Consider the following 25,409-nt stretch of genomic DNA (forward strand, 5'->3'; position numbering starts at 1 on the left):
ACGGGGGGAAATTATTTGAAAGGGCTTATTTGAATCTCAGGAACTACTGGTCCGATTTGAAAAAATATTTCAGTGTTAGATAGCCCAGTTATTGAGAAAGGCTATAGGCTATATTTTATTACGCCAAGTCTGAAAGGAGCGAAGAAATAAAGATAAATGTGGAAAAAACGGGCAAAATTATTTGAAAGGGCTTATTTGAACATGCTGATCTCAGGAACTACTAGTCCGAATTGAAAAATTCTTTCAGTGTTAGATAAAACAGTTATCGAGAAAAGCTATAGGCTATATTTTATTACGCTAAGACTAATAGGAGGGAAGAAATAGAGGAAAATGTAGAAAAAACGGGGGAAATTATTTGAAAGGGCTTATCTCACGAACTACTTGAGCATTTTTTCTGTTATTTGGATTAGATAAAAAGTAGACCATGTAAAGGTCTATATATAGGTACCTATCTATTGTTCAACTTAGGGAATGGTGCAATTTTCATCAAAATCGGTTCAGTAGTTTTGGAGGTAGGGAGTTTTAATTCTCAATTACGTACAATTTTAAGGTCGGTTTTATCTTTTTAATATACAGTTATAATAAGTTTGCCTTGAACGAACAAATAAACATAATCATTTGAGATAAAACTTAGAATTTTCATAGTTCTTACTTGTTACACGAAAATATGTGCGCTTCATTGCTAACATCTTCCGTTTCAGCCGCAACACTCTCCACCACCGAGTAGCTGGACCCCTTGGTTGTCATAAAAATAACAACCAAAGCTGCCGCCACCAAAACCGCTAGCATCGCAGCGACCAGTAATTGTTTCGCACAAAAAGTTCCACATTCACTCGGACTTTTGCTGGCCACTTAAAAAAAGTACTTAAAGTTCTATTTTTGAATTGTTGTTTTTATTTTACACTACAAGTTATTCATAGATAAACGCTAGCTGTGGTCAATGCCGGCGGAACAAGTGTGACCCTGCGATATGCGACCTGCTATGACTACAGATTATAATATTATGTAATTCTTCTATATTTTTATGTTACTGTAAAAGCTTGAATTTCGGTAAATCTTAAGATTTGAGTGTAAATCTTAGGATTTACCGACACGATTTGGTAAATGTAAGTATTTCTAAAAATACGAAGATTTTTTCGGACATTTACCATAACGATTCGACAACTGGTCCGATTTGAAAAATACTTTCAGTGTTAGATAGTCCATTTATCGAGGAAGGTTATAGGCTATATTTTATCACGCTAAGACTAATAGGAGCGAGGAAATAGAGAAAAATGTGGAAAAAACGGGGGGAAATTATTTGAAAGGGCTTATTTGAATCTCAGGAACTACTGGTCCGATTTGAAAAAATATTTCAGTGTTAGATAGCCCAGTTATTGAGAAAGGCTATAGGCTATATTTTATTACGCCAAGTCTGAAAGGAGCGAAGAAATAAAGATAAATGTGGAAAAAACGGGCAAAATTATTTGAAAGGGCTTATTTGAACATGCTGATCTCAGGAACTACTAGTCCGAATTGAAAAATTCTTTCAGTGTTAGATAAAACAGTTATCGAGAAAAGCTATAGGCTATATTTTATTACGCTAAGACTAATAGGAGGGAAGAAATAGAGGAAAATGTAGAAAAAACGGGGGAAATTATTTGAAAGGGCTTATCTCACGAACTACTTGAGCATTTTTTCTGTTATTTGGATTAGATAAAAAGTAGACCATGTAAAGGATAATAGGCTATTTTTTGGGGGCTAATTTGTCTGTGAAATATCTAATTCACGCGGGCGAAGCCGCGCGGAACATTATATTTCGCCATCGCGCGTAAACGCCTGGTCCCTTTTGCTGAAATTTGGTATAAAGATACTTTCCTATCTTACGTCCCGAAAAAGAACAGAATACATTTTGTCCCGGAAAACGTACGGTATAATAGATTAAATAGTTTAGGCGAGAATCATAAACTTTTATGATTCTCGCCTAAACTATATTTTAATCTATTTTGATGAAATTAGGCATGGAGATTGGAGATACTAATTTGAATCTGGGACAAGGAATGTTTATTGTCCCGGAAAAATGTGCAGTTCCCACACAATATACTTTTCTGATTTGCGCGTAAACGATTCAATCGATGTATGGGAACAACTATAAACTAAAGTCCACGCGGACGAAGTCGCGGGCAACAGCTGGTTTTTAATAATATTAAAATAAAATAAAAATTTAAGGGGGCGACTAAACCTAGTGTCGATTTTATAATTCATTTTTATACTTGAAAATAAGCCCCGAATTGTTTCATGTTATAAAATTTGATACTACATTATATTTCCGAGAATTCGATCTGAGCAAAAACACGATATCTTAACATTTTTTCAATAGAAAAAAATCACAAAGATGCATCTAATTTTCATGAATTTTTCATATTGAATTGTAATGCATTGAATTAGGTTAATATTTTAACACATTGTATAAAATTCTATCAGCGATGAATCCGCGTCGTTCTTTTTCACCTGGCATATGAAAGACGGGCGTGAATGTGAAGAGAGAAGGATGATTTCGAGATTTGGGGTTAGTCGCCCCCTTAAGAGGGCCTTCAATACCGAAAACACAATTTCTAACCTGTTTTTGCTCTATAACAATACGAAACCCTTTGTGCGTGAGTCCGACTCGCACTTGGCCGTTTTTTTTTTCAACATGTACCGTGCCATTAACGTAAATCCTGAGATTTACCAACTATATAGTGGTAAAAGTTCGTATCGCAAACCTTTTAGGACATTTACCATTAGGAGTTGGTAGATCTTAAGTTTTACTAGAAAATCTTAGAACTTACTGCAGTTCAAGCTTTTACAGTAACATATAGGTAATATATTATTGCATAGTACAGGTTTTTTGAACATAAGAAATAACTTCGTTGCATTCGGGTGTCCCTTGACACCTCTCAAGTTTTTTTCAAATCATTTTTCCGACCCAAAGCCTCCATTTATGCAAAAAAAAATTCGGCTGTTTACGCTTTTCTTTAATAGACAGAGTGATTAAAGAGATTAAAGAGGAAGGTTTATAAGTATAATAAAAATCATTAAATAGTAGAGAAATACTGTTATTTTTGAGGTTTCTAATGCAATATCCATACTAATATTATTAATGCGAAAGTGTGTCTGTCTGTCTGTCTATCTGTTACCTCTTCACGCCCAAACCGCTGAACCGATTTTGCTGAAATTTGGCATAGAGATACTTTGAGTCCCGGGAAAGGACATAGGATACTTTTTGTTCCGAAAAAATGTACGGTTCCCGCGCGATAAACGAGTTTTGGCGCAACGGAGTTGCGGGCGTCATCTAGTCGTAAATAATTACATTTTTTCCGCTTACACTGCAAAAGCAGGCTGGACGCTGCGAATTACGATATTATTATTATTTTATCAAAACAATGTACAAGGTACCGGTCATTAATGCGGACCATGGGTATTGCGTAGTAATGAATATAAGTAAATCGATTAAAATCATTTTTTCAGTGAGTGTCATAGGCTAGGTACCTAGGTAACACTGAAAATGTTTAGAAAATGAAAAACGGCTCAATGTAGAAAGTTGCCAATACTTTGATTGTTTATAGAAGTAATCTCCGTTCCTCTCTACATATCGTCACATTCGATGGAATCAACGAAAAAAGCACTGGGCCCAGTCTTCCTTAGGGGTCTCTTCTGTGGCATTTTCGTACGCTTTCATCGCATCTTCAGGGCTCGTAAAGCGAGTACCTCGAATTTTATCTTTATTTCTTGGGAATAAATTAAAGCCGCAGGGCGCCAGGCCAGGACTATATGGCGTATGACTCAATATCTCAACACGTGCCATAGTCAAATATTCAACAGTCTGTCTCGCGGAGTGCGCTGAAGCATTGTTGTGGTGAAGGAGTGTCCTGCTTCGAAAGCGCTGCTGTCGAAATATTTCCAAGACGACAGGCACACAGCGATTGACATACTATTCTGCAGTCTGTAACTGTCCTTTCATCTTCTAGCACAACTGTCGCAAAATTAAATTTCCGACCAAATAATGAGGCAATCATCTTTTTGCCTTGACTTCTTCCTTTCTTTACCTTAGTTGGCCAAACCTCGAAAGGAAACACCCCTTGAGCTGATTGTCTTTTGGTTTCGGGTTCGAAGCAATATATCCAGCTTTCATCACCTGTGAGGTTGTCAAATACAGCATTTGAGTCACCGCCGTTGAACTTATCTAACATTTGGCGACACCAGTCCATGCGAAGGCGTTTCTGGTCGTCGATTAAAGTATGGGGAATGCATCTGGTACAAAGCTTCCTGACGCCTAAATGTTCATGTAATATTTGTTGAACTTGACTCATAGCAATGCCTAGGCTTGCCCGTATCTGCAGGTAGGTCACTCTTTTATCTCCCTCTATCATGCGTCGCACAACACTAATGTTAACTTCAGTAGTCGCTGTTAAAGGACGTCCCTCACGCGGATCATCAGTGAGATTGCTACGTCCACGTTTAAACTCGTTAAACCAATAATTGTAAATAGTGACACAAGATGGGGCTTCATTATGAAATGGTAATAGCAGCCTATCAAAGCTTTGTTATTGAGTAAGCCCACAACGAAAGTCATAAAAAATCATTAACTGAAAATTTATGTATATCGCGTTAAGTTCATTTCCTCGTGTAACAAGAATTTTAGATTTGCCGCCAATTCACCAAAACAAATGACAAATAAATGTAATATACCAGATTATATTACCAAAGAGTTCTAAAATTGTAATTTAAAAAAAGTTTTCATTAGTAATGTTTCTAACTAGCTAGTTCTAAACACTTTCAGTGTAACGCACGTAATAGGTATACATAATATTATATTTTATACCCGTGCGAAGCCGGAGCGGGTTTTTAAGATAAATAATTGTAATTACTAAGTAATTACTTTTTTGTTTGTTAAATATTAATTTTATTTTAATTTTATTACTTATTAATAATTATAGTACAAATGTAATTAAGGATTTTGTGAAAATTACAAGTGCTTAGCTGTTACCATTATTGATAATGAGCAAAAAATAGCAAAACAAAAATGCATTTGTTTTATGGGAGCCCTTATAAATATTTAATTTATTTTGTTTTTAGTATATGTTGTTGTTATAACGATAAAAAAATGTTACTAACTAAATAACTAATACTTATGGCAGAGTAGACTGGGTAATAAGTAGTGTTTGAAATAAATGATTATTATTATTATTATTTCTTCAAATGTTGTCAATGCAAAGTTTCGCAGCAGGTTGGATTCAAAATATAATCTGCAATGTAAAGTTGGGAAAATTAATGTTTAGCAGTAAGTAGGTTTTATAATTTATTAAAGTAACGCACATTGTGAAATCAGGGAAATGCATTTTATATTATGTTGTACCTATATAAATGCTCTAAGTTTCATAAACAGAATTAGCTCAGTCAACAAAGCAGCTGTTGTAGAATGCGTGAGCGTGAACCTAAGCAATTTCTGCAGAAACTTATTCAGGGTGGTTAGGGACAAAGCATACTAAAAGTCCTGACGTCTAGGAGGTGAGCCGGAGGGAGGGGAGGGCGACAAAGGTCTCAATTTTTTTTTCGTCAATAACTAAAAAAACTATGCGTTGTAGAAAAAAATATTCTATGGCAACATTAGAGCTTATTAAATTCTCTACAAATTAGATTCTATAGAGTTTTTCCAAATTCTAATCGGTTTTCGAACTACACGCTCAGGAAAAGTAAAAATAAAAAGCGGCCTCTCATAGAAAACAAGCAATCTAAAACATATCCAACACGGTATTTCAAGTACGATTTGACAAGGATGTAAAGGTGTTAAAAGACGTTATTAATTCATATACAAAACATGTATTCGATTCATAGACTTATTTATATACTGTCGTAATTCGATTCATTATAAAAAGGTAAAGGTTAAGGTTACCTTTGGTTTTATAACAACAATCTAAATAATAACAACATTCCAACGTTTTAACTTGGCAAGTTTTCGTGCTTTACGTAAAACTTGAAAAATTGTATAATAAGTTATTATTTATCTAATTAAATTAACCTTGCAACTTCAAATTAGAAGTATTATGGATCAGCGGAGCTAAAATGGTCGTATAGCAATTCCTCTCAACCAATTTACAAAATGAATTGTCAAAAGTCACGATGCCAAATTAGTACGAATATAAACTAATTGAATTGGTCAAACTCACGAATGTCAAATTAGTACGAATTTAGACTAGTGTAATTGGTCTAAATTTGACATTCGTGACTTTGACAGTTTTGACAATTTATTTTGTGAATTGATTGAGAGGAATAATTGCTATACGACCATTTTAGCCCCGCAGGCTGTAGATGAAGATGAATAGCTTTGTCCACACTGTGCCTTTTTCTGTTCGTCTAGCGTTATAGCGCAGTCAACAGCGCACGTGAGGCATGCCCGCGACGCATGCCCTCTGACCGTATCCAAAACTTCAAAAATGACAATATTTTCGTTGCGTTCCTTTACGCATTCAATTATTGAATGCGCCAATATGAAAGTTGAAAACGAAAATTGAAGATGAAAGTGCACAGTGTGGACATAGCTATTACGATCGACGAAGCGCATCTAAACTTGGCATTGGATTGGATTTTAACTCTTTTTTTAGGCTAAAATTAGCCGATAGGAACTTGGCCCCATTTTCTGCTCTATGTAGGTACAGCAAAGTAGACCATAAATTATACTTTGACTTGTTTTTTGCAGTTATTTCCGTACTTAAATATTGATTTTACAATAAAAATTATAAGGACTTAAGTGGTAGAGAATCTGCGACAAAGATCCTTATCATTTTCTTAAAAAAATAAAAATATAGCTAAAAAGACCTTCAAACCAATATGGCGACTAACGCACACGTCGGATTTGGTAGAGTTTTTGAATTTAAGCTACTGTGACCTCCTCTAAACACTGGTGCAAAAAAATCTGCCTATAATTAATTTAAAAAAATCGAACTCTATGGGCTATAGATGCATATTTTCTAAATTTGTAAGGATTTGACAGATTTCAATTGCGTGAGACATCATGTCAATCTGTCAATTTAAATACAAATTTAGAAATCATTAAATATCACTGACCTCCTATTATAACAAAGACTTCTATTTAAACTGATGTTAAATAGAAGTTTTTGTATTATACAAGTACGCTGGACTTATGATACCCAATTGTTTTTTGTGTCTATTTAAAGCGGAATCAGTGCCCCCAATGCGAGGGAAGAGAACTAAATCTGACGTAACTTGCAAATGGCTGCTTAATCACTATTGGTTGTAGAAACTAGTATTAGTTCCATGTACTCCCACTACTGCTATCAGCGCCAATATGGCGACTTTCAAACGTCATTTTAATGTCTGATTTAGTTCTCTTCCCCCGCATTGGGGACGCTGATTCCGCTTCAAATAGGCACAAAAAATAGCTGTCATTTCAAAGGGTATCATAAGAAATCTATTTGTATTTCGGTTACGAAGCACTAGAGAAGTATCTTGACTGACATTCTTTACAAAAAAAAGGAATAATACATTTATAATTAACATCATTTATTTTAAAATAATATGACACAAATTTTATCACAACTACAATAACTTATTGAACTAGAATAAGTATAGCAAAATAAATAGTTTTAACTTTTAAGTAAGTATCCACAATTACTGCTATGTTCCTATCGGCCGAAGGTAGTTGTGACCGATGGTGTCTGCGGGCTGCTGGCAGTCCTTCCACGGCACGGAGCGGATCACGAACGGTCCCTGGCCTTTTAGAGTCACTGCAATATTAAAAAAAAATATATTGATATCAAAAAGTTTTTTGGTGTGTTTCTTAGAAGACAGTGAATCATTCGTACCAATGTTAATTTTGAGTTGACCAATGAAGCATTCTTGGGGGTGATACCGGTCCGTCCTCGTCGTGTCCCTGGGCACCTCCCCCGTGCCATCATGAGGTTTTTCACGGTGACACGGTTACATTGTGTGCGTGTATGGCAGAGCTCACTGCCGAGAGAGAGCCCGCGACCCGGGGTCGGTATTTTGGAAGTATGGATAAGCGCAGCAAAGAAAATATTCTCCGGGTGCGTCTCGGTCCCGATGGGGCCGGGGTATCCCATACGTCACCTTCGGGTGACGCGACGGGCGGTCCGTGTATACGGAGGGGCCACTTTCTACGAGGAGGGAGGAGAAGAAGAAAAAGGCGCGCGATAAGAAGCGCGTGGATCCCAAGCCGGTGCACCTTACCGCACCGGCCAGGGAGCCCATAACTGATGAGGACACAGATTTCTCTGTGACGTATGACTCCTCTCAAGAGGAGAGTTCCCGACGATGACGAAGTGGCACCGTCCACCAGCAAGGCGACAGTGCTGGCACCCAAACGAGGACGTGGCCGGCCACCAACAACCAGCCAGTACGAGGGCTGCTATTTATGTATCCGGAACTGGCCACTTACAAGAACAATATTTAAAAAGTAATTACAACATTTGAAAATAGAACTCTTTGGTTGAAGAATACATTTTGTTTCATGTGACTGTCAATTATTTTTCCATTGTGGCGTCATTTTGAAAATTGCGTGTCTTCATTTGCCATGGATTTAACGCGTGAACATTTTCGTGCAATGATTTACTACGATTTTCGGCGTGGGCTAAATCAACAACAGTGCTTTATTCAACTCACCGCAACTTTTGGAGATGAAGCACCATCAAAAACCACTGTTTATCACTGGTACAGTGAGTTTAATTGTGGGCGGTCTATGCTCACGGATGAAAATAAAGAAGGTCGCCCAAAAACAGCTGTTGTCCCACAAAATATAGATGCTGTGCGGGAACTAATAATGCGTGATCGTCATGTTACATATCGCGAGATAGAGACGTCCTTAGGCATAAGTATGACGAGCATACATAAGATAACATTTGGCTGTAAAAAAAATATGTTCGCGTTGGATTCCGCACAACTTGACAATCGATCAAAAACGGGCTCGTGTCGATTGTTGCAAAAAAATGATAAAAAAATACAACCGTGGTACGTCAAAAGCCGTTTATAATATCTACACAAGTGATGAATCTTGGATCTATGCATATGACCCCGAAACTAAACAACAGTCAACGGTGTGGGTGTTCCAAGATGAGCCTAAACCAACAAAAGTTACTCGTGCAAAAAGTACTTTGAAGCAAATGGTCGCCTGTTTTTTTGGAATTAATGGACATGTGGCTACAGTGCCATTAGAGAATCGTAAAACGGTTAATTCTGAATGGTATACGACCATTTGTTTACCAGAAGACTTTGAAGAAATAAGAAAGGACAACCGACAACGCAGAATCATATTACATCACGACAATGCTAGCTGTCACACCTCAGCTGAAACAACTCAGTTTTTGGAGGGTCAAAAGATCGAATTGACTGGTCATCCGCCGTACAGCCCTGACTTGGCACCTAACGATTTCTTTTTATTTCCATACGCGAAGAACAAATTACGTGGTCAACGTTTTTCGAGCCGCGAAGAGGCTGTTGATGCGTTCAAAATGCACGTTTTGGAGATACCTCAATCAGAATGGAAAAAGTGCTATGAAAATTGGTTCCAGCGTATGCAAAAGTGTGTCGATCATCGCGGCGAATATTTTGAAAAGCAATAAAACCATATTAAATGATATATGTTTGTTTCTTTTTTTAATTCCGGATACATAAATAGCAGCCCTCGTACGTCGGCTACGCTAAGGCGCAGGCCGAGTACAACAGGCAGAAGGAGGAGGCCCTCAGGTTGCAAGCCGAAGAAGAAGTCGCCGAAACAGCGCGAAGGGCTAAGAGGACGTGGAAGGACGCCAGCTCCGCCCTCGCCGGGCTTCCCACTTCATCTCCTGAACGAGAAGAGGTGTTGGAGAAGACGGGCGCTGACATGGCTAAGACAGGAAAGTAGGCGTTAGAGACCATTGAGATGGTCGGCAAGAAATCCGCTAACCTTATGGGCAGTTTTCAAAAGTACCTTAAGGAGTCGGTGTCGACCATCGCAATGGTCTTCGACGAGATGAGGAGTCGCTCCTCATCAGAGGAGATACAGACGCTGGAGGCCCAGAACGCGCGTCTCGAAATGCAAGTGGCGGTACCACGCCAGGAGCTGGACGAGATGCGCAAGCAGACCTAGCAGCCTGCCGGAGGAGCTATTGGCCGAGGTCTCCCGTGATAACTTGGAGACCTTCGGCAATATGCTCAACGCTAGGCTCGCCGGACTGGAGGACCATCTCCTGCCGGAGCCGAAGCGGAGGCCACCGCTGGTATCGGATAGGGATCGGGATGTAGACGTCCTACCCGTCCCCGCGAGCGTCGTTGCGCCTATGGAAGAAGACATGCCGGGACCCCCTCTGCCGAAGGCGCAAGGGAAACCGGCTAAAACTAAGAAGACGCAACCGTCGGTAGCGACAGACCCTCCAGAGGTCCCTACCACGTCCACGACGCCAAAGAGCAAAAAGGCCCGAAAAAAGAAGAAGCGTCCGTCAATGGCCGCTCAGGAGGCGGCACAAGGGGGAGCGACCATCAGCTCCCCTGGTACGGAGACCCGTTGGACCACGGTGGGTCCGAAGGGTAAGAGGAAGAAGGGGGCGGCTCCACCATCTACAGCCGCCCCGAAGAAGAAGAAGAAGCCGAGGCTTCGCGTCCCCGCCACTGCGGCCGTCGCTCAAACTACCGAAGAGTCGACCGTGAAGGCAGGTATGACGTACGCCAAGGCCATCGAAACGGCCCGGCGCGGCGGGCGGTGAACATCGCAGAGTTCGATATTCCGCAAGTCCGCTTCCGCCGGGCCCGAACTGGAGGGCGCCTCCTCACTATCGCCGGTGAGGGGGCAGAGAAGAAAACCGGCGTGAAACAGCGCTTGCGCTGTGTTTCGCCGAGTGAGTGAGTTTACCGGAGGCCCTGCAATCCCCTACCCTATTCCCTTCCATACCCTCCCCAATTCCTTTCCCTTCCCTACCCTCCCCTATTACCCTATTCCCTATTAATAGGCCGGCAACGCACCTGCAGCTCTCTGATGCTGCGAGTGTCCATGGGCGACGGAAGTTGCTTTCCATCAGGTGACCCGTTTGCTCGTTTGCCCCCTTATATCATAAAAAAAAAAGAAAGGCGGACGCCTTTGCCACGAGGCTCAAGACCGTCCTGCCTCAAGAGGTGAAAGTCGGGCGGCCAGCTGCATGCGCTGAAGTGCGTATCGCCAGCCTTGACGTCTCAGTGACGGCCGCCGAAGTAAAGGAAGCGGTCGCACTCGAAGGAGAGTGCCTGGCCGGCGATGTCCGGGTGGGGCCTATGAGAGAGGGGCCACGGGGGGACGGGTCGTGTTGGATCCGCCTCCCAGTCGCGGCCGCCAAGAAGCTCTCGAGCTCTGGGCGGTTGCGGGTTGGCTGGGTGTCGGCGAAAGTGACGCTGTTGGCCGCGAGGCCGACGCGCTGCTTCCGCTGCCAGAACACCGGCCACGTGGCTGCCAAGTGCCAGTGCCCGGTGGACCGCAGCCGGACTTGTTTCCGGTGCGGGAAACCGGGGCACAAGGCGGCGGAGTGCGGGGCTGCAGAATTTAACTGCGCCTTGTGCGAGGCCGCTGGCAGGGCTGAAAGGGGGCACGTGCTGGACGTTAGCGGATGTCCGTCTGCTACGAAAAAGCCGGCCCCCCGAGAAGAGAAGGCCCCGTCCAAAAAGGTTCGGCAAAAGCCGAAGTCTAAGGGCGCGCGGGCTCCACCCGCATCTTCCCAAATGGAGACGGATGCCTAAGACCCGTTGGCGGTGATCGGGGGATCCCGCCCACAGCAAGGGTCCCGAGATGGACAGCTCCCCTATAGCCCGGGGGGCTCTCGGTGAGGTGCGCTGCTCAAGCCGCATGAAGAAGGTCCCTCCCGCACTAGGCGCATGAAGGAGGGCTGGGGGGGTTTTAGTGGGTAGACCTCTTGTAGGTAAAAAAAATAAAAAATAAGCATTCTTCGGAAAGCCATTTTCATAAGTTATAACTTGTAACATTCGATATACTTAATACTTAATATTATATAAAAATAAGAATTTTGTAGTTTATAATACTCACTCTAGTCTCTATCGTACTCTACATTAATTGAGTTACCTTTCGGTTGACTTTTGGGTGTTAATCAATTAAGGCCAAAAAATTTCCTTTAACACGGAAATGAAGAATACAATGGCATAATAATATTTAAAAACATTTCAAAGTGTTGCGGATCCGTTCGCAAGAGTACAGAATGGAATCCTAAACCAATTTGGTGTTACCTAAGTTAGTATTAATAATTGTTGTTGTTAGGTAGTTTAGTAAAATGCTGTACTTTTTTTTCTTTCTTTCAAAATAGTTTCAAGTTATTTCTACTGAGAGAAGTGCCTAAAAGTATTTCAAGTTTTCTTCTTATAAGGGCCTGTTTCACCACTTCCTGATAAGTGCCCGTTAGGCGGTAGGCTATCCACAACTTATCTAACAGAAAGAGTATGAAGTTGTAGATATTATACTGGAACTTATCAGGAAGTGGTGAAACAGGCCCTAAGGTAAATAAAATTTGAGTGTCAGTCTTACCAGTCATTCCTGGCACCAGTGTGACATTGTACTTTCCGTTGTCCATGATGAGGGGCCAGTTCTCGTCCACACCAGACACCTTCAGGGTCGTGTCTGAATCACCAATGTCCAGGGTCAAGCTTGCGCCCAAATACTTGATACCTGTAATGTACTCGTAGAAGTAAAGTTATATGGCCGACTAGGTCATAAGGTGCGGTTCTAGATAGGATTTATTGTCTTATCAGAAAAATTGATTCGCACAGATTGTGGACACTTAATACGTGATTTAGCCCGGCTATGTCAAGTCCAGCCGACAGTTCACAACCATCATTGACTTGATAAGCTGATGAAATACAAGTCCGCCATCTGCCTACCATCTGCCTGCCTGATTCGTAAATCAACTTCTCTGATAGAATATTAGAGCTAAAATATTATAATAATGTGCTAAGTATGGGTCCAAATATGGGTCCACAGAATATCAGGGGCTGTGAAACCCACAGTCAATGAACCGATTCCATTTCGGCGGTTTGAGCATTACACTACCTACCAATTTATTTTATTTTGTGAATTTGTTGTTTTTTGTGCTTTTGTTTTACCCAGTTACCTTCATTGTATTTGTCTGTATTCTGTATTATTGTTTTAAAAATCTTGATTGTTTGTATTGTGTCGTATTTTTTTATTTATTTTAAATCTAGGTAGTTTGTGTAATTTTCAAATTTTTGTTGAATAAACGTTTATTTATTTATTTAATGACTATTGGCAAGTAACGTAAGGGTGAATAGGATTCTAATTCTCTACAAACCTTTAATAGTAAACTTAGTTGACGCAGGCGGTAGCTGAGGTTTGGTTATTTTCAACGTGTCGAGATTTAGACTGATGCCAGCGTACCCGAAGACTAGAGACTGGAGGAAACCGCCCATGCCAGTGAGGAAGTTCACGGCGCCAACATTTGGACTCCGGAGCTCGCTCCAAATCTATGAACGAGAAACGTCAGCTACAGGTGACATCATTGCTATCTTAACGTTTTGCTAGTAGGTGATAATCTTTTTAAGTCATTAGCTGTGGTAATTTAGCTGCATCAGCACATGACGATGAGTGGCGCTTGAATTGTGACACAGAAGTAAGCAAATCAGCTGTGTCATGAAATCATTATTGCAAGTGCAAGGTTCGACAATCCGACCAAAATGCTAAGGTATCTACTACGTACCTTAGTTTGATATTTCGCATGTTTATAAAGGTACGCGCACAGTTGTATGGAGGCGGATTTTTGCGATAAGCCCCAGCACGCTGAGCCCCGGCACGGCCCGTCTTAATGTGCTCACTCCTTTACCGTAATTTATTATGTCCTTTTCCGGAACTCACTAACTTTCGTTAAAATTTGTTCCGCAATGTAAGAGCGAAGAGGCAAAAGACAGACACAATAATATACGTCTTACTTCCTCACTTAAAATATTAAGTAGTATGGATGAAGCTATCTTTTGTATGAACGCCTGAAAATATTTCATAGCAACCGTTGCATATATTAATCCTACTATCAGAGAAGTGGATTCATAGGTAGATGCGTAATAGACCTGCGTAATAGAGGAGGGGAGGGTGCTATTTTTGTAGTGGCTCGAGCGTCAAGGAGACCTAGTAGGTTTTGTACATTAGGTAAAGCTGATAAAAAATAAGAGCGTTTTTTTATTTTATTGGTGGGTTCAGAAACTGCAGCCATTTTAAAGTTTTGAAAAAATAAATTAAAATGGTTGCAGAATTCAGAAAATTGCTTATTTAGATAAATTTTAAATATATTTTAGACAACAAGGACTAAATCATTTAGTTGAGAGCAAAATAAAATATCTGCGAAGCTTAGTTATGAAAATATTATGAAGCTTTATTTTTTTATATTTTAAACAGGCTTACCTTACCTTTGAATCGTCAGTGCTTTATATGGAAGCTTCTTTGGGGTATACTAAACATCCCCTATCTTAATCTGACAGATCCGACGACATTTCAATATTTAAAAAAAAAATTCACCCACCACGTGAGAAATCTGATTTCTCTACCATGACAACTAGACACATGTCGGAAGCCTATGCAAGCTTAATCTGACACGCTCGAGCTACTCCCGAAATCCCCTCTTCCCCTCCCCAACTATAATTTGGTCGCGGTAAACCCAGCCGACAGATTACAGCAAACATTGAATTGAAATAACAATCCGACTAAATGACGTAGGTCCGTCATCTGCCTATGAATCAATTTCTTCGATGGTATACATAGTTATTAAGGATTTTGAGTCAACCTTAAACGGTTCTCTGACGTTGTCCATGTAGCTCCTGTTGAAAAGCTGTTCGGCATGCACGGCGTCGTCCAGCTGCAGCATGCCCACCGCGTGCATGCTGTCCGTCATGGCTGGACCGCTTTCGCGTGTCACTGCCTCGTAGTACGCCAAGTCGTTGGCTCGTGTTGAGCTGAAGTTAGACACAAATTGTCAAGTTAAACATTGAAGGTAAAATAACCTTTGGATGCTTTACATTACGCCCGTCTGTTAAGCACCAGAAGTTGCATTAAGGACTAGTGTTACGGGAACCAGACCACGGCAAGTTAAGAAGAAAAATACAAATAAGTATCAAGAAAAACTGCTTTTCAAACTTTTTAAATTTTGAGCAGGTACTGACTGAAGATTTAGGTTCAGCCCTGGATTTATTAATAGGCCATATACGCCGCGGCCTAGGGGCGCCAGCGTCCTAAAGGAGCGGCTGATTTTGTACATAGGGCGGTTGAAATAAAGACTCACAAAAACACTCATAAAAAAAATATAAATACCGCGCTGTTTTGGGTGATGGCAAACTGTCTGTTATCCAAGACTGAATTTTTATATCTACTACTCAGAATACTATTTGTGATCTTGGCTGTTATGCGATATCCGATTTGATGTTATGAACTCAGGTCTACAGATTCCAACCGTGTTCCACTTACACATTCATTGGATACTGCAATGGGAAGCCAAGGAGTACAGCATCAGCCTGCTTTATAGGCTCTCCTCTGGTGTAGCCTTCGTACTCAGGATGGTAGTCCAGAACGGGATCGTAAGGCAGAGCCAGGCTCCAGGCAATGTCAGCCCACCTTTCCGGCTCCCGCGCCATGTAGTAGGATTTACATAAACAGGCTACATACCTGAAACATAATTACATTGTTTTTTGAGGTCATTTTTAACTGACTTCAAAAAAGGAGGTTATCAATTCGCGCGTATGTACTCATGTAATATTTCCAGAACTGACCAGTTTTTGTATATTATGTTAGTCTATTTCAGTGTCTGAACAAATGTGCCAAATTTCAAATGTGTATGTATGTATGTACTATATGTACTATGTATGTATGTATGTATGTTTTATGTTTGTGTTCGCATATCTCCGGAACTACAAGTCCGATTTGAGTAATTCTTTTTTTTTTTGTACCATCGAGGAAGTTGATTCCTATGCAATTGACAGACCAACGTTATTTGGTCGAATATATCAATTCAATGTTAATTGTGATCTGTCAGCTGGGTTTGACGTAACGCGACCAAACTACTTAGGTCCCCGATTTGCACAGGAATCAACTTCTCTGATAGTACTTAGTATTGTTCAACTTAGGGAAACACTACAAGTTTCATCAAAATCGATTTAGTAGTTTTTGAGATAAGACACTTTCAATTCTCAATTACGTACAATTTTTATATCATTATTGTATGATTTTAGACGCTGCCCATTCCAGAGCCATACTTCTATTTATTGTTAGCAGATGCCAAAGATTTATTGCCTTATATAAACATCAGGCGTTGTCACAATAATTTAGATTTTAGACTATGCTCAATGTTCGTAACAATATTTTGCCTTAGTTTTTCACACAGGCACTTATGCCGCTCTTAGCTGCTTAAGTAAAAGTTACCTACTCGGCTAAATATAGAGAATATCCAGCGACGACGTTAGTGAACACAGAGTTGGTCACGTTGCTGTGCTCCTCGTCGGGTCCCATCACATCTGTTAACAGGAAAATGTAAGTAAATAATATATACTATTAGAGTGGGTTGCACCAACTAACTTTAACTATTACTGTAACTTTAACTACAATGCAAAACGTCAAATCTTTGGTTAAAGTTAAAAATGGACGCCATCAAGACGCCATAATTATTTAACCATAACCATAGAGCTCAACAAGGCTTTAAATGCACGTGGTGAATAAAGGAACTAACGATGTCATCATACAAAAACGCCATTTTGACAGATCTCCTTTACCATCAGCGCGTTCTTATAAAGCCTTGTCGGACCAGCAACGTCTTCTGTCAAATTCTGTGGTCATAACTTTAACTTTAACCACGCCTCATGTGCAACCCAACCTAAGTTTCAGATCAGTTAGGAGATAATATTTTGATACTTACTTTCTATATCATAGAATCCTGTTGTGTAATTGATGACGGCACGTGAAGCCCAAAATTCTGCGATGTTCGTTACGATGGAGCAGCCGCCGTGCTGGAATTTTTTAAGTATTATCTGATATCTCAGTATCCTCCAAAGATACATAAACTCAATGGCAAAGTAATAATGATGAAAAGTAGTAATACAAATACATTAGATGAAGACTCTTCGTAGAAGGTCTTTTAAAAATAAGCAAGCAAGTAGCTGACAAAACTCATGGAATTGAAACGTCACTCTCTTCTTATGTTCGCATCATGACCATAATCTTGGTCACATATCACATTAACTTTACTATCTTAATTCAATACCTGCAGCCAGTGCTCATCGCGTGTGGCAGCCAGGTACTGTCTGGCGGCGAAGGCGACGTCTCCTGTGACGTGCTGCTCGAACTCCGCCACTTCGGGGCAGCACGGCTGCGTCACCTCAGCGCCCGTGTACGCGCTCTCCCATGGAAACCTGGCGGTGTTATCTTTATGATATGCAGCTCTCGATTTATGCACAGCAGCCATTATCATGAGGCCTAATTTATATACACCTAACAACTTGTATTTAGTCCTGGACCCTGGCTCAACATAGCTCGCATATTTGTTAACGCAATGTTTGTTGTTTGTTCCACAAAGTTACGTGTAAATTACGTTAGTGTTTAGCTACGATTGTATATTTTTTTGCTTTACGCAGTTTTGAAGATAAAAAGTAATATAGTAGTACTGTAACGTCAATATTTTTTCTAAAAGGACGCAAACAAACTCATTAAATTATCAAGGGGCATAAACAACAAAAGAAATAAGTGGATGATGATTGATGATGCTGTACCAAACTAGTTCTAAATTCGTAATTTTAGTGTAGTAATATACGTTTTTCAATACCTGTAACCCTTATTGCCTGTGATCTTGGCGAGTTCAGCCGCCACGTAGGCGTTATCGAGTCGATACTCCAGCAGCTTCTTTCCATATCGAGGGTAGAGTAGGAGAATGGTCGGAAACATCCACATTTCCGTATCCCAAAAATTGTGGCCTGAAATCAAAATCAAGAAGAAAACCACTATAAGTTAAAATGTTAGCCATATAGGAACAGGCTAATAGTCTACACCAAGTATGTTACCTTCGTAGTCATCCAATGTGCCTCCTCGAGCCAAGCCAGTTGGACTAAGTCCATAGTATCTCTCTTGGTGGGAGAACGATTCTTCGGAAGGTAGCGAGCTCAAGAAGTAGTACCAAATACCATTTACTATTTTTGCCTGTAAGTAAGATACTCCATGTTACCTAATGGTTTGAATGAGGTACGGTTCTGCGGTCATTTAAATTAAATAGACCGTACGGCATACATTATTGTATACATTCGCATATAAATTTTATTTTCTACTTACAAGTTGTAGATTTCCTTCAATTTGCATACTAGCATGGCTGTAAAGTTTCTGCCACGCTTCTAAGTGCTTGTCATACAAGTCTTCGCCATCCTCCTGCAATACTATGTAAGCGTTTAAATATTATAACTCTGCGATTTGTTATAAAATCGAAATAATACTTGAATAATATTCGTACCTCTAACAAATTCCTCCCTGGCGACCGTTTGGTTCTTATCAGCGGTCATTATGAATGTGAAGACCCTGGAGTGATGCTGCGGTACAACTAAATGATCAGGCACAGACGTCCAGTAGGCGCAGACTTCTACTGGTAGTGGCTGATAGACCGGGTCCTCTGACACCCTGGTCTTCCCGCAGCTTCTCCAAACAGTCCTGCCATCGATGATCTCGGGGATAGGAGTTTGGAAGTCAATGTCTTTGCTGGTGGGCCCAGGCATCAGCTTGATTGCTATCCATATTTCTTTATGTATGAAATTTGGATCTAAAATTTTAAATAGTAAATAATTACTGTAGTCTGTATTTTAACGCCTACAAAAAATTATAAGCCCGATCAAAGAAAAACGCCTGTGGAGATATTAAAGAATTTCTTATTTTACTTTATTGCTATTTTATATAATATTATTTTGTATTTGAAGTTATAAGACCAGTTTAAAAATATATTATGTACCTAATTACTGTTATAAATAATTTATATGTATTACTTAAGACTATTAAATTCTCACCTGCATGCGGCTTAGGTCTGATTTGTATCTGATTGATAATAGCCCTTGTGTAATACCGATGAGCGTATATCCTCTGCGTCACCACCGATCTGTCTCTATCAACTGTCACTTTGAAAACTCCTTGCTTGGTGTCCAGGCTATATACAGGCTTGAACGGCAGATGAGTGAGTGTGGAGTTTAGCCTGACGTTGGCCCAGGCTGGTATTCTAGCTCGCCTACTCTCTCCCTTCCGTCCGTTGTAGAGACCGTTCATGTACACCGTGTCGCTGAAGATATTTGTCGCAACGTGCCCATTTCCGATGGAAGGCATGAAATGATCATCTGACGGGAGGCTGACGGGAGAAATTTTGAAAGCATTATTCAGTGAGGCCCATTCACTGCAGGACTGCCGTGCAGTCCTGCCGTGAATGGGCCCTTTTAGAACTAAGAAATATGTAGAAGGATGCAAGCTTTGCCCAGAGTATAAAAAATGTGAGTATAGGGTGAACATGACTAGTGATTGGACAGTACTAGTCATTGGACAAAGCACAAAAGCACTATATTTATTAAGGCTGCTTTAAAAACTACCTAACTGGTACTGTCCAATCACTAGTCATAATATACTTACCCTATACTTAGGTACATATTACATTATGCATAATATAAAAAATTATTGCCAAGATATTTTACTTATTTAAAAATATCAACATACGTTTGCATTCACGAACAAACAAATCAAAACCAAAACATTTGAGAGTGCGATAATATAACTTAGAATTTTCATAGTTCTTACTTGTTACACGAAAATATGTGCGCTTCATTGCTAACATCTTCCGTTTCAGCCGCAACCCTCTCCACCACCGAGTAGCTGGACCCCTTGGTTGTCATAAAAATAACAACCAAAGCTGCCGCCACCAAAATCGCTAGCATCGCAGCGACCTGCTTGTTTCGCACCAAAAAGTTCCACATTCACTCGGACTTTTGCTGGCCACAAAAAAAGTAACGTTCTATTTTTGAATTATTATTGTTTTTTTTACACTGCACATAATGAGATAAACGCTAGCTGTGGTCAATGCCGGCGGAGCAAGTGTAACCCTGCGATATGCGACCTGCGATGACACACTTTATTGTTCTATTACGATAATGAAATCTAGGGTCGGCAGCTTTGTGTTTGTTTCCTGGTTTTTGTTTTTTTTTAATCATCAAACTAGTTTTACTAAATGAAAATGTAAAACTTTCTAAATGTAAAAAGCACCAACTTTTATTTAAATAGAAAAATTTGAAAGGGGTCATGACCTTAAGGTGTTTTAATCTCCTCAAAGATTGATGGTAAGGACTAAGGAGGTTAAGGATGTTCCAGAGATAACCTTTCTTCGTCAACCCTATATCTAAACGCTAATTCAATTGTCACTTCCTCATTGTACTAATTTGAAGCAAGTCTTTCTAAGACAGACGTGGATGAGTGAATTAATTACCTGAAGAAGTTCAACGACACTTGTTACCGAGTCATTTGAATGCATAATAATAATAATAACACAGTAAGTTTATTACCAAGTATAATTTTTCAATTATTTTTTTATTAAAAAACTGACCCGTAGGAAGTAATTTCTTCTGTAATGTAATAAGTAATGTTAAAGGTGATTAATAATAATATTATAATATATAATAAAAAAAATATACTCACTTAATAAAAAAAATCGGCCAAGTGCGAGTCGAACTCGCGCACGAAGGGTTTAATACCGTTATAGAGCAAAAATTTTAGTTTTTTGTATGGGATTTTTAATGGTTATTATTTCCTTTAAATTTTAATTTTATTCTAATTTTATTATTAGATATTAAGCATACTCGTATAATAATATAACTGAGGATTTCGTGTAAATTTCAAATGCCTATCCTGTTGCCATTATCGACATAAAGCGAAAAAGGCCAATAAAATCACGTTTGTTGTATGGGTTTGAATATATTTTTTTGTTTATTGTAGCGGTAACAGATATCTGATATATACAATCTGTGAAAATTTCAGAAGTTTAGATATAGCGGTTCTTGAGATACAGCCTGGGGACAAACAGACAAACAGACGGACAGACAACGAAGATTCAGTAATAGATAATCCCGTTTTTATCCTTTGGGAACGGAACCCTAAAAAAGACAAAAAGCTACTTATAAGTAATGGTAATCGTAAACACCACCTTTCTATCATATAGACGGCCCATAGACGGCCCCAATTTCCATAAAAAAACCCTCTTAAGGCCCTAGAAAACATACAAACTTTATCTTTAAAGATAATAAAGCTGGATTTCAAGTTTTGAAGGCTTAGTGTTATATTATTATTTCCAAAGTAATAATTATAAAAGTTCTGGTGTCGCGGTTTTTGTTGCCAAACTCCTCTGTCTAGCGGATTTGATGAATTTTGTGGTCATCGTGTAGGTGTGAGAATCGGCTAAAATCTATTTTTCATCCCAAATAACAATAAGTATATCGTAAAAAAAATTGCCAGGTCAGCTAGTTAAATATTATAATAAACCATAACCCTTAGACTTAGGCACTGTAATGCACATCAATGATTGACACCGGATACCTCCACACAATATAGTGTTGCAGACTTGCAGTAATCTAAACCCATTCTATTCATAATCATGACCTAACACCTGATTTGTTCAATCATTCGCTTACTCAGCCGCCAAATTACACGTATATCCTGGATACTTCCATGCTAATATTATAAATGCGAATGTGTCTGTCTATCTGTCGGTCTGACTGTCCGTTACGTCTTCTTCACGCCCATAACATTTAACCAATTTTGCCAAAATTTGGTAAAGATATACATTTGAGTCCCGGGAAAGGTCTAGGATCCCGGAAAAATGTACGGTTCCTGAGCGATAAACTAAATTTGGCGCAACGGAGTTGCGGGCGTTATATCTAGTTAGATATAACTTATGGTAAAGAGGATAGCATGGGGTATTATGCAGTACTTAGATTTTATTTTCTACGGCTCTTTACGAGTAGGTCTATGTCTATATTGTTATTTCATGAATAACATTTAAAAAAATAATACAAGGTAAGTTGTAGGGAAATAGTAACCTTGTAAGTTAGGTAAGTACTCGTTAGTAGGTACTATCAGAGAAGTTGCTTGATAGGCAGATTGCAGACCTAAGTAATTTGGTCGCGTAATGTCCATGACAGGAACAAGTGACTCAGATCCACCATCAATTTCTTCGATCGTACATGAAGTAGGTAGGTAAGACCAATGTTAAATTGACTACAATCTGTAGATTGCTCTGCTCTGTAGAGCAATTTACTTTTTTCAACCCGCTTCAGAAGTCAAAACGTAACATGTTACGTTCTGACTTCTGAATTCCAGATAGCAAAAATTTACCTTCATGAAATGTATAAAGAAAGAGTCGTATATGCCCCCCCCCTAGAGATTCTAAAAAAGTTGCCAAATATACCTAATTAAAATCTGATAATTAAAAAAAATACAATGTTATTATAACTTATTTACAAGTTTTTTTTTTTATTGCATAGTCAAGAGCTTTTTACTTTTTAGACATTGGACTCTGTACTGTCACAGAATATATAATACTTATATAGTACTAAGATACTGTTTTTTACAATCGCTGTAGATGTAAGGGTCGTCGACTTTACCTACAATTCATATCTACTTTTCTCATTCATAGAGAACGAGAAAAGTATGAATTGTAGGTAAAGTCAACTTGCCACCCCCTGCGCCATCGGCTGGCGACGCCCTTGCGTATATGCGTAAAAATATAGCGTCGTAGAGCTTGGTTAACCTTTCTATAAAATTAAAATAAAATTGCAATTTTCTGGATTATAAAAATAAGACTTCACAGTGTAACTTTGCCTTAACACTCATCCTATAGTAAGGAGTATAATGTGTTTTGGCATAGTTAAATTTCGATGTTTAGAATTTTAAAAAATCTAAACATCGGGAAGGCGCAATTCTTATAACTCGAGTCTCGACTCTCGACTAGGTTTCTCCTCCTCTATGTTTAGATAATGTCACTTCAAAAGTCGATATTTTATCTAATAGTTCTATAACCTCTGTACCGGTTCAAAAATACTAAGTAGCGACACATAATATACCTATATTAATAGTAGGTACCAAGTCGCGAGGAAGACGTAATTTTCGTTCCTGGTTTGACGGTATTACGACAAAGTATTGTCATTTCAGACATAATAATATTTAAAATATAATTAATTAGTATTTACTTTTATTCTCCAGATTGTTTTATAACCCTAAAACTCTGTACTTACTTAATTCTTGCAGCAAGAAGGACGTAATTCTCATATCGACTTAAGGGCCCCGAAGACGATGAAACGGTTTGACTCGAACACGTAAATTTTGGTTTGACTCAAACCGATTTGATCGTTTACAAAGCTAGTTTGAACGGTTTGTCAAACATTTACGTGTTGGAAGCTTGTTTGATGAAATTTCATATTTTCGTTGTGTTTGACGCGCCGTTTGATCGTGTTCCGACGCGTTTGAAGGTTTGAGCAAACCCGGCTTAGTTTAGTGCTGGATTATGAAGAAGAAAAAAAAAGAAGCTGTAGTTTCTAGGACTTTCTGTAGATGTTCGTGGGTAAAACGATATTATCGTAGGCGGTAGGTCATACCATTAATTTGGACCAAAGTCTTTTTCTTTTTTTTCTCTTCTGACGCAGGACATTAACGTTATAAACATAAGCTATGAAAAACGCGATCCCCGTTCTAGAATCTATACTCTAGAGTCTAGACTCTAGAGCATCTACTACATCACAAGACGTGTACACGACAGCACGTATTGAATGAAACTGCGCAGTGTCGTTTGACAAACCATTCAAACCGAGAAAAATTCTTAGCAGCAACTGAGTCGGAATTTTCTTAACTAAGTAGTTGAACTGTATGGATTGTTGTTTTCTTTTGTTTAATCTGCAATAGTCAGTACTTTAAACGGGGAGCCAAAAGAAGAAGATAATTAAATTTAAGGTCAAATTTCGACCATCTCTAGTTTTCTTAACTAGTTGAACTCTATCACGACAAAATACTGCTATTTCGTAAAAGTCTTTCATCCTCCTGCGGATAGTTGTATAACCTTAAAACTTCAAGAGGTTCTAGAAAATTCCAAGCAGGTCGGAAGACGTAATTATCTAAGAAGTGAGATATGATTGGCCGGAGTCATTATCCCGGAGCGCGGCGGAGCGTGGCGCCCCCCGTTCCACTGGCTGACCGCGCACCGCGCCGCACCACGCCGCACCGCCCGGTCAGCCAACTTGGAGGAATCCAATGATCTTTCATAAACCTGCCATGACGCCGTGGAAATAAATTAAACATTCAACGTGATTTTTAAAGCTCATGGTTTTGAGTTGTTAAATAACCTCAATATTCATGTTCCATCTTCCTGAATTCACATGGCTTATAATTTTGTTTAATTTTTGATCTAAAAATCGAACTACGTGATGAAGCCAAATTATGACGCTTTTCTCCACATGCAATAATATAGGTACATTTTCTTCCTCTTTTATTGGACTTCAAAAAGAGGTAATACTAAAGTACTTGAGGCTTAAATATTTCTATTTTTCTTGACTATATTAGTAGATTTCAATATTTTATGTACAATTGCGACCACGTGTCTAGTGAAAACACGTGGTCGATTTGGTTCTAAGGTAGCGCTTTCATAATATCCAGATAATATCAGCTTTCTTTTGCTTTGTCAGAGATTTTTCTTTGATTCGATTCAATAGTAGACTGGTGTTACTCTAACGTGACCAATTTTATTTGCTATCAAAACGGGACGTCGTCATTCGCCAATATTATAGTGAGAGTGATTGTTGGTCAGCATTTTGATGTTTTTGCGATTACAAATGCTGTCCTTTATGGCCCGCGCCATGGGAAACGTTATTAAAGAAATGTTAAACAGATTTTAGCTTTTGTTATTACTTATTAGGTACTCCAGCACCGGAGTTGGCATCGGAAAAACATACATTCCAGCAATAACAAACATACTCGGGGATTACTTGGCTGCTTTCTGAAAGGGTATCTTGGTTTCAACGCGAAAACGGGACAATTTTATGTCTCGATGTTGTCTGCGGGGACACCGGGACGGAGTACCGGATAAAGGAGTGAGCACACTGAGACGGGCCGTGCCGGGGCTCATCGCAAAAATCCGCCTCCGTACAATTTGTATGGAAGCGGAAATCCGCTGCGCCCCGACTCAGTGTGCGATACCCGGCACGGCCCGTCTCAGTGTGCTCACTCCTTAAAGGGACAGCCCCCAGTTCATACAAAAGTCTGTTATTTACATTACGTCATTTTCATGATGTCATTAGTACTGCAGTTTTTTTAGGGTTCCGTAGCCAAATGGCAAAAAACGGATTCCTTATAGATTCGTCATGTCTGT

The 25,409-nt window shown here is 39.5% G+C and overlaps 1 protein-coding gene across 3 annotated transcripts in view; it reads right to left on the bottom strand.

The window, feature by feature from the left end:
* LOC121736765 (protein-glucosylgalactosylhydroxylysine glucosidase-like) overlaps positions 1-20,121 on the bottom strand; it is a 40,912-nt gene extending 20,791 nt beyond the window's left edge. The window contains exons 1-14 of one of the 3 annotated variants that reach the window (XM_042128177.1): positions 19,805-20,121; positions 19,033-19,364; positions 18,489-18,791; positions 18,314-18,414; positions 18,049-18,184; positions 17,814-17,961; positions 17,256-17,403; positions 16,911-17,001; positions 16,425-16,512; positions 15,470-15,667; positions 14,793-14,961; positions 13,314-13,485; positions 12,533-12,673; positions 7,568-7,766 (exon numbers count right to left, since the gene is read on the bottom strand). In XM_042128177.1, coding sequence (XP_041984111.1) covers positions 7,657-7,766; positions 12,533-12,673; positions 13,314-13,485; positions 14,793-14,961; positions 15,470-15,667; positions 16,425-16,512; positions 16,911-17,001; positions 17,256-17,403; positions 17,814-17,961; positions 18,049-18,184; positions 18,314-18,414; positions 18,489-18,791; positions 19,033-19,364; positions 19,805-19,980 — 2,313 coding nt within the window. In that variant the 5' untranslated portion in view covers positions 19,981-20,121 and the 3' untranslated portion in view covers positions 7,568-7,656. Of the gene's footprint in view, positions 1-7,567; positions 7,767-12,532; positions 12,674-13,313; positions 13,486-14,792; positions 14,962-15,469; positions 15,668-16,424; positions 16,513-16,910; positions 17,002-17,255; positions 17,404-17,813; positions 17,962-18,048; positions 18,185-18,313; positions 18,415-18,488; positions 18,792-19,032; positions 19,365-19,804 lie in introns of those variants that run through there. The other 2 variants (XM_042128344.1, XM_042128257.1) reach the window with 2 other exon arrangements.
* Positions 20,122-25,409: the final 5,288 nt, after the last annotated feature.

The sequence above is a fragment of the Aricia agestis genome, chromosome 1 (assembly GCF_905147365.1).
Source record: "Aricia agestis chromosome 1, ilAriAges1.1, whole genome shotgun sequence".
NCBI classification, from domain to species: Eukaryota; Metazoa; Arthropoda; class Insecta; order Lepidoptera; family Lycaenidae; genus Aricia; species Aricia agestis.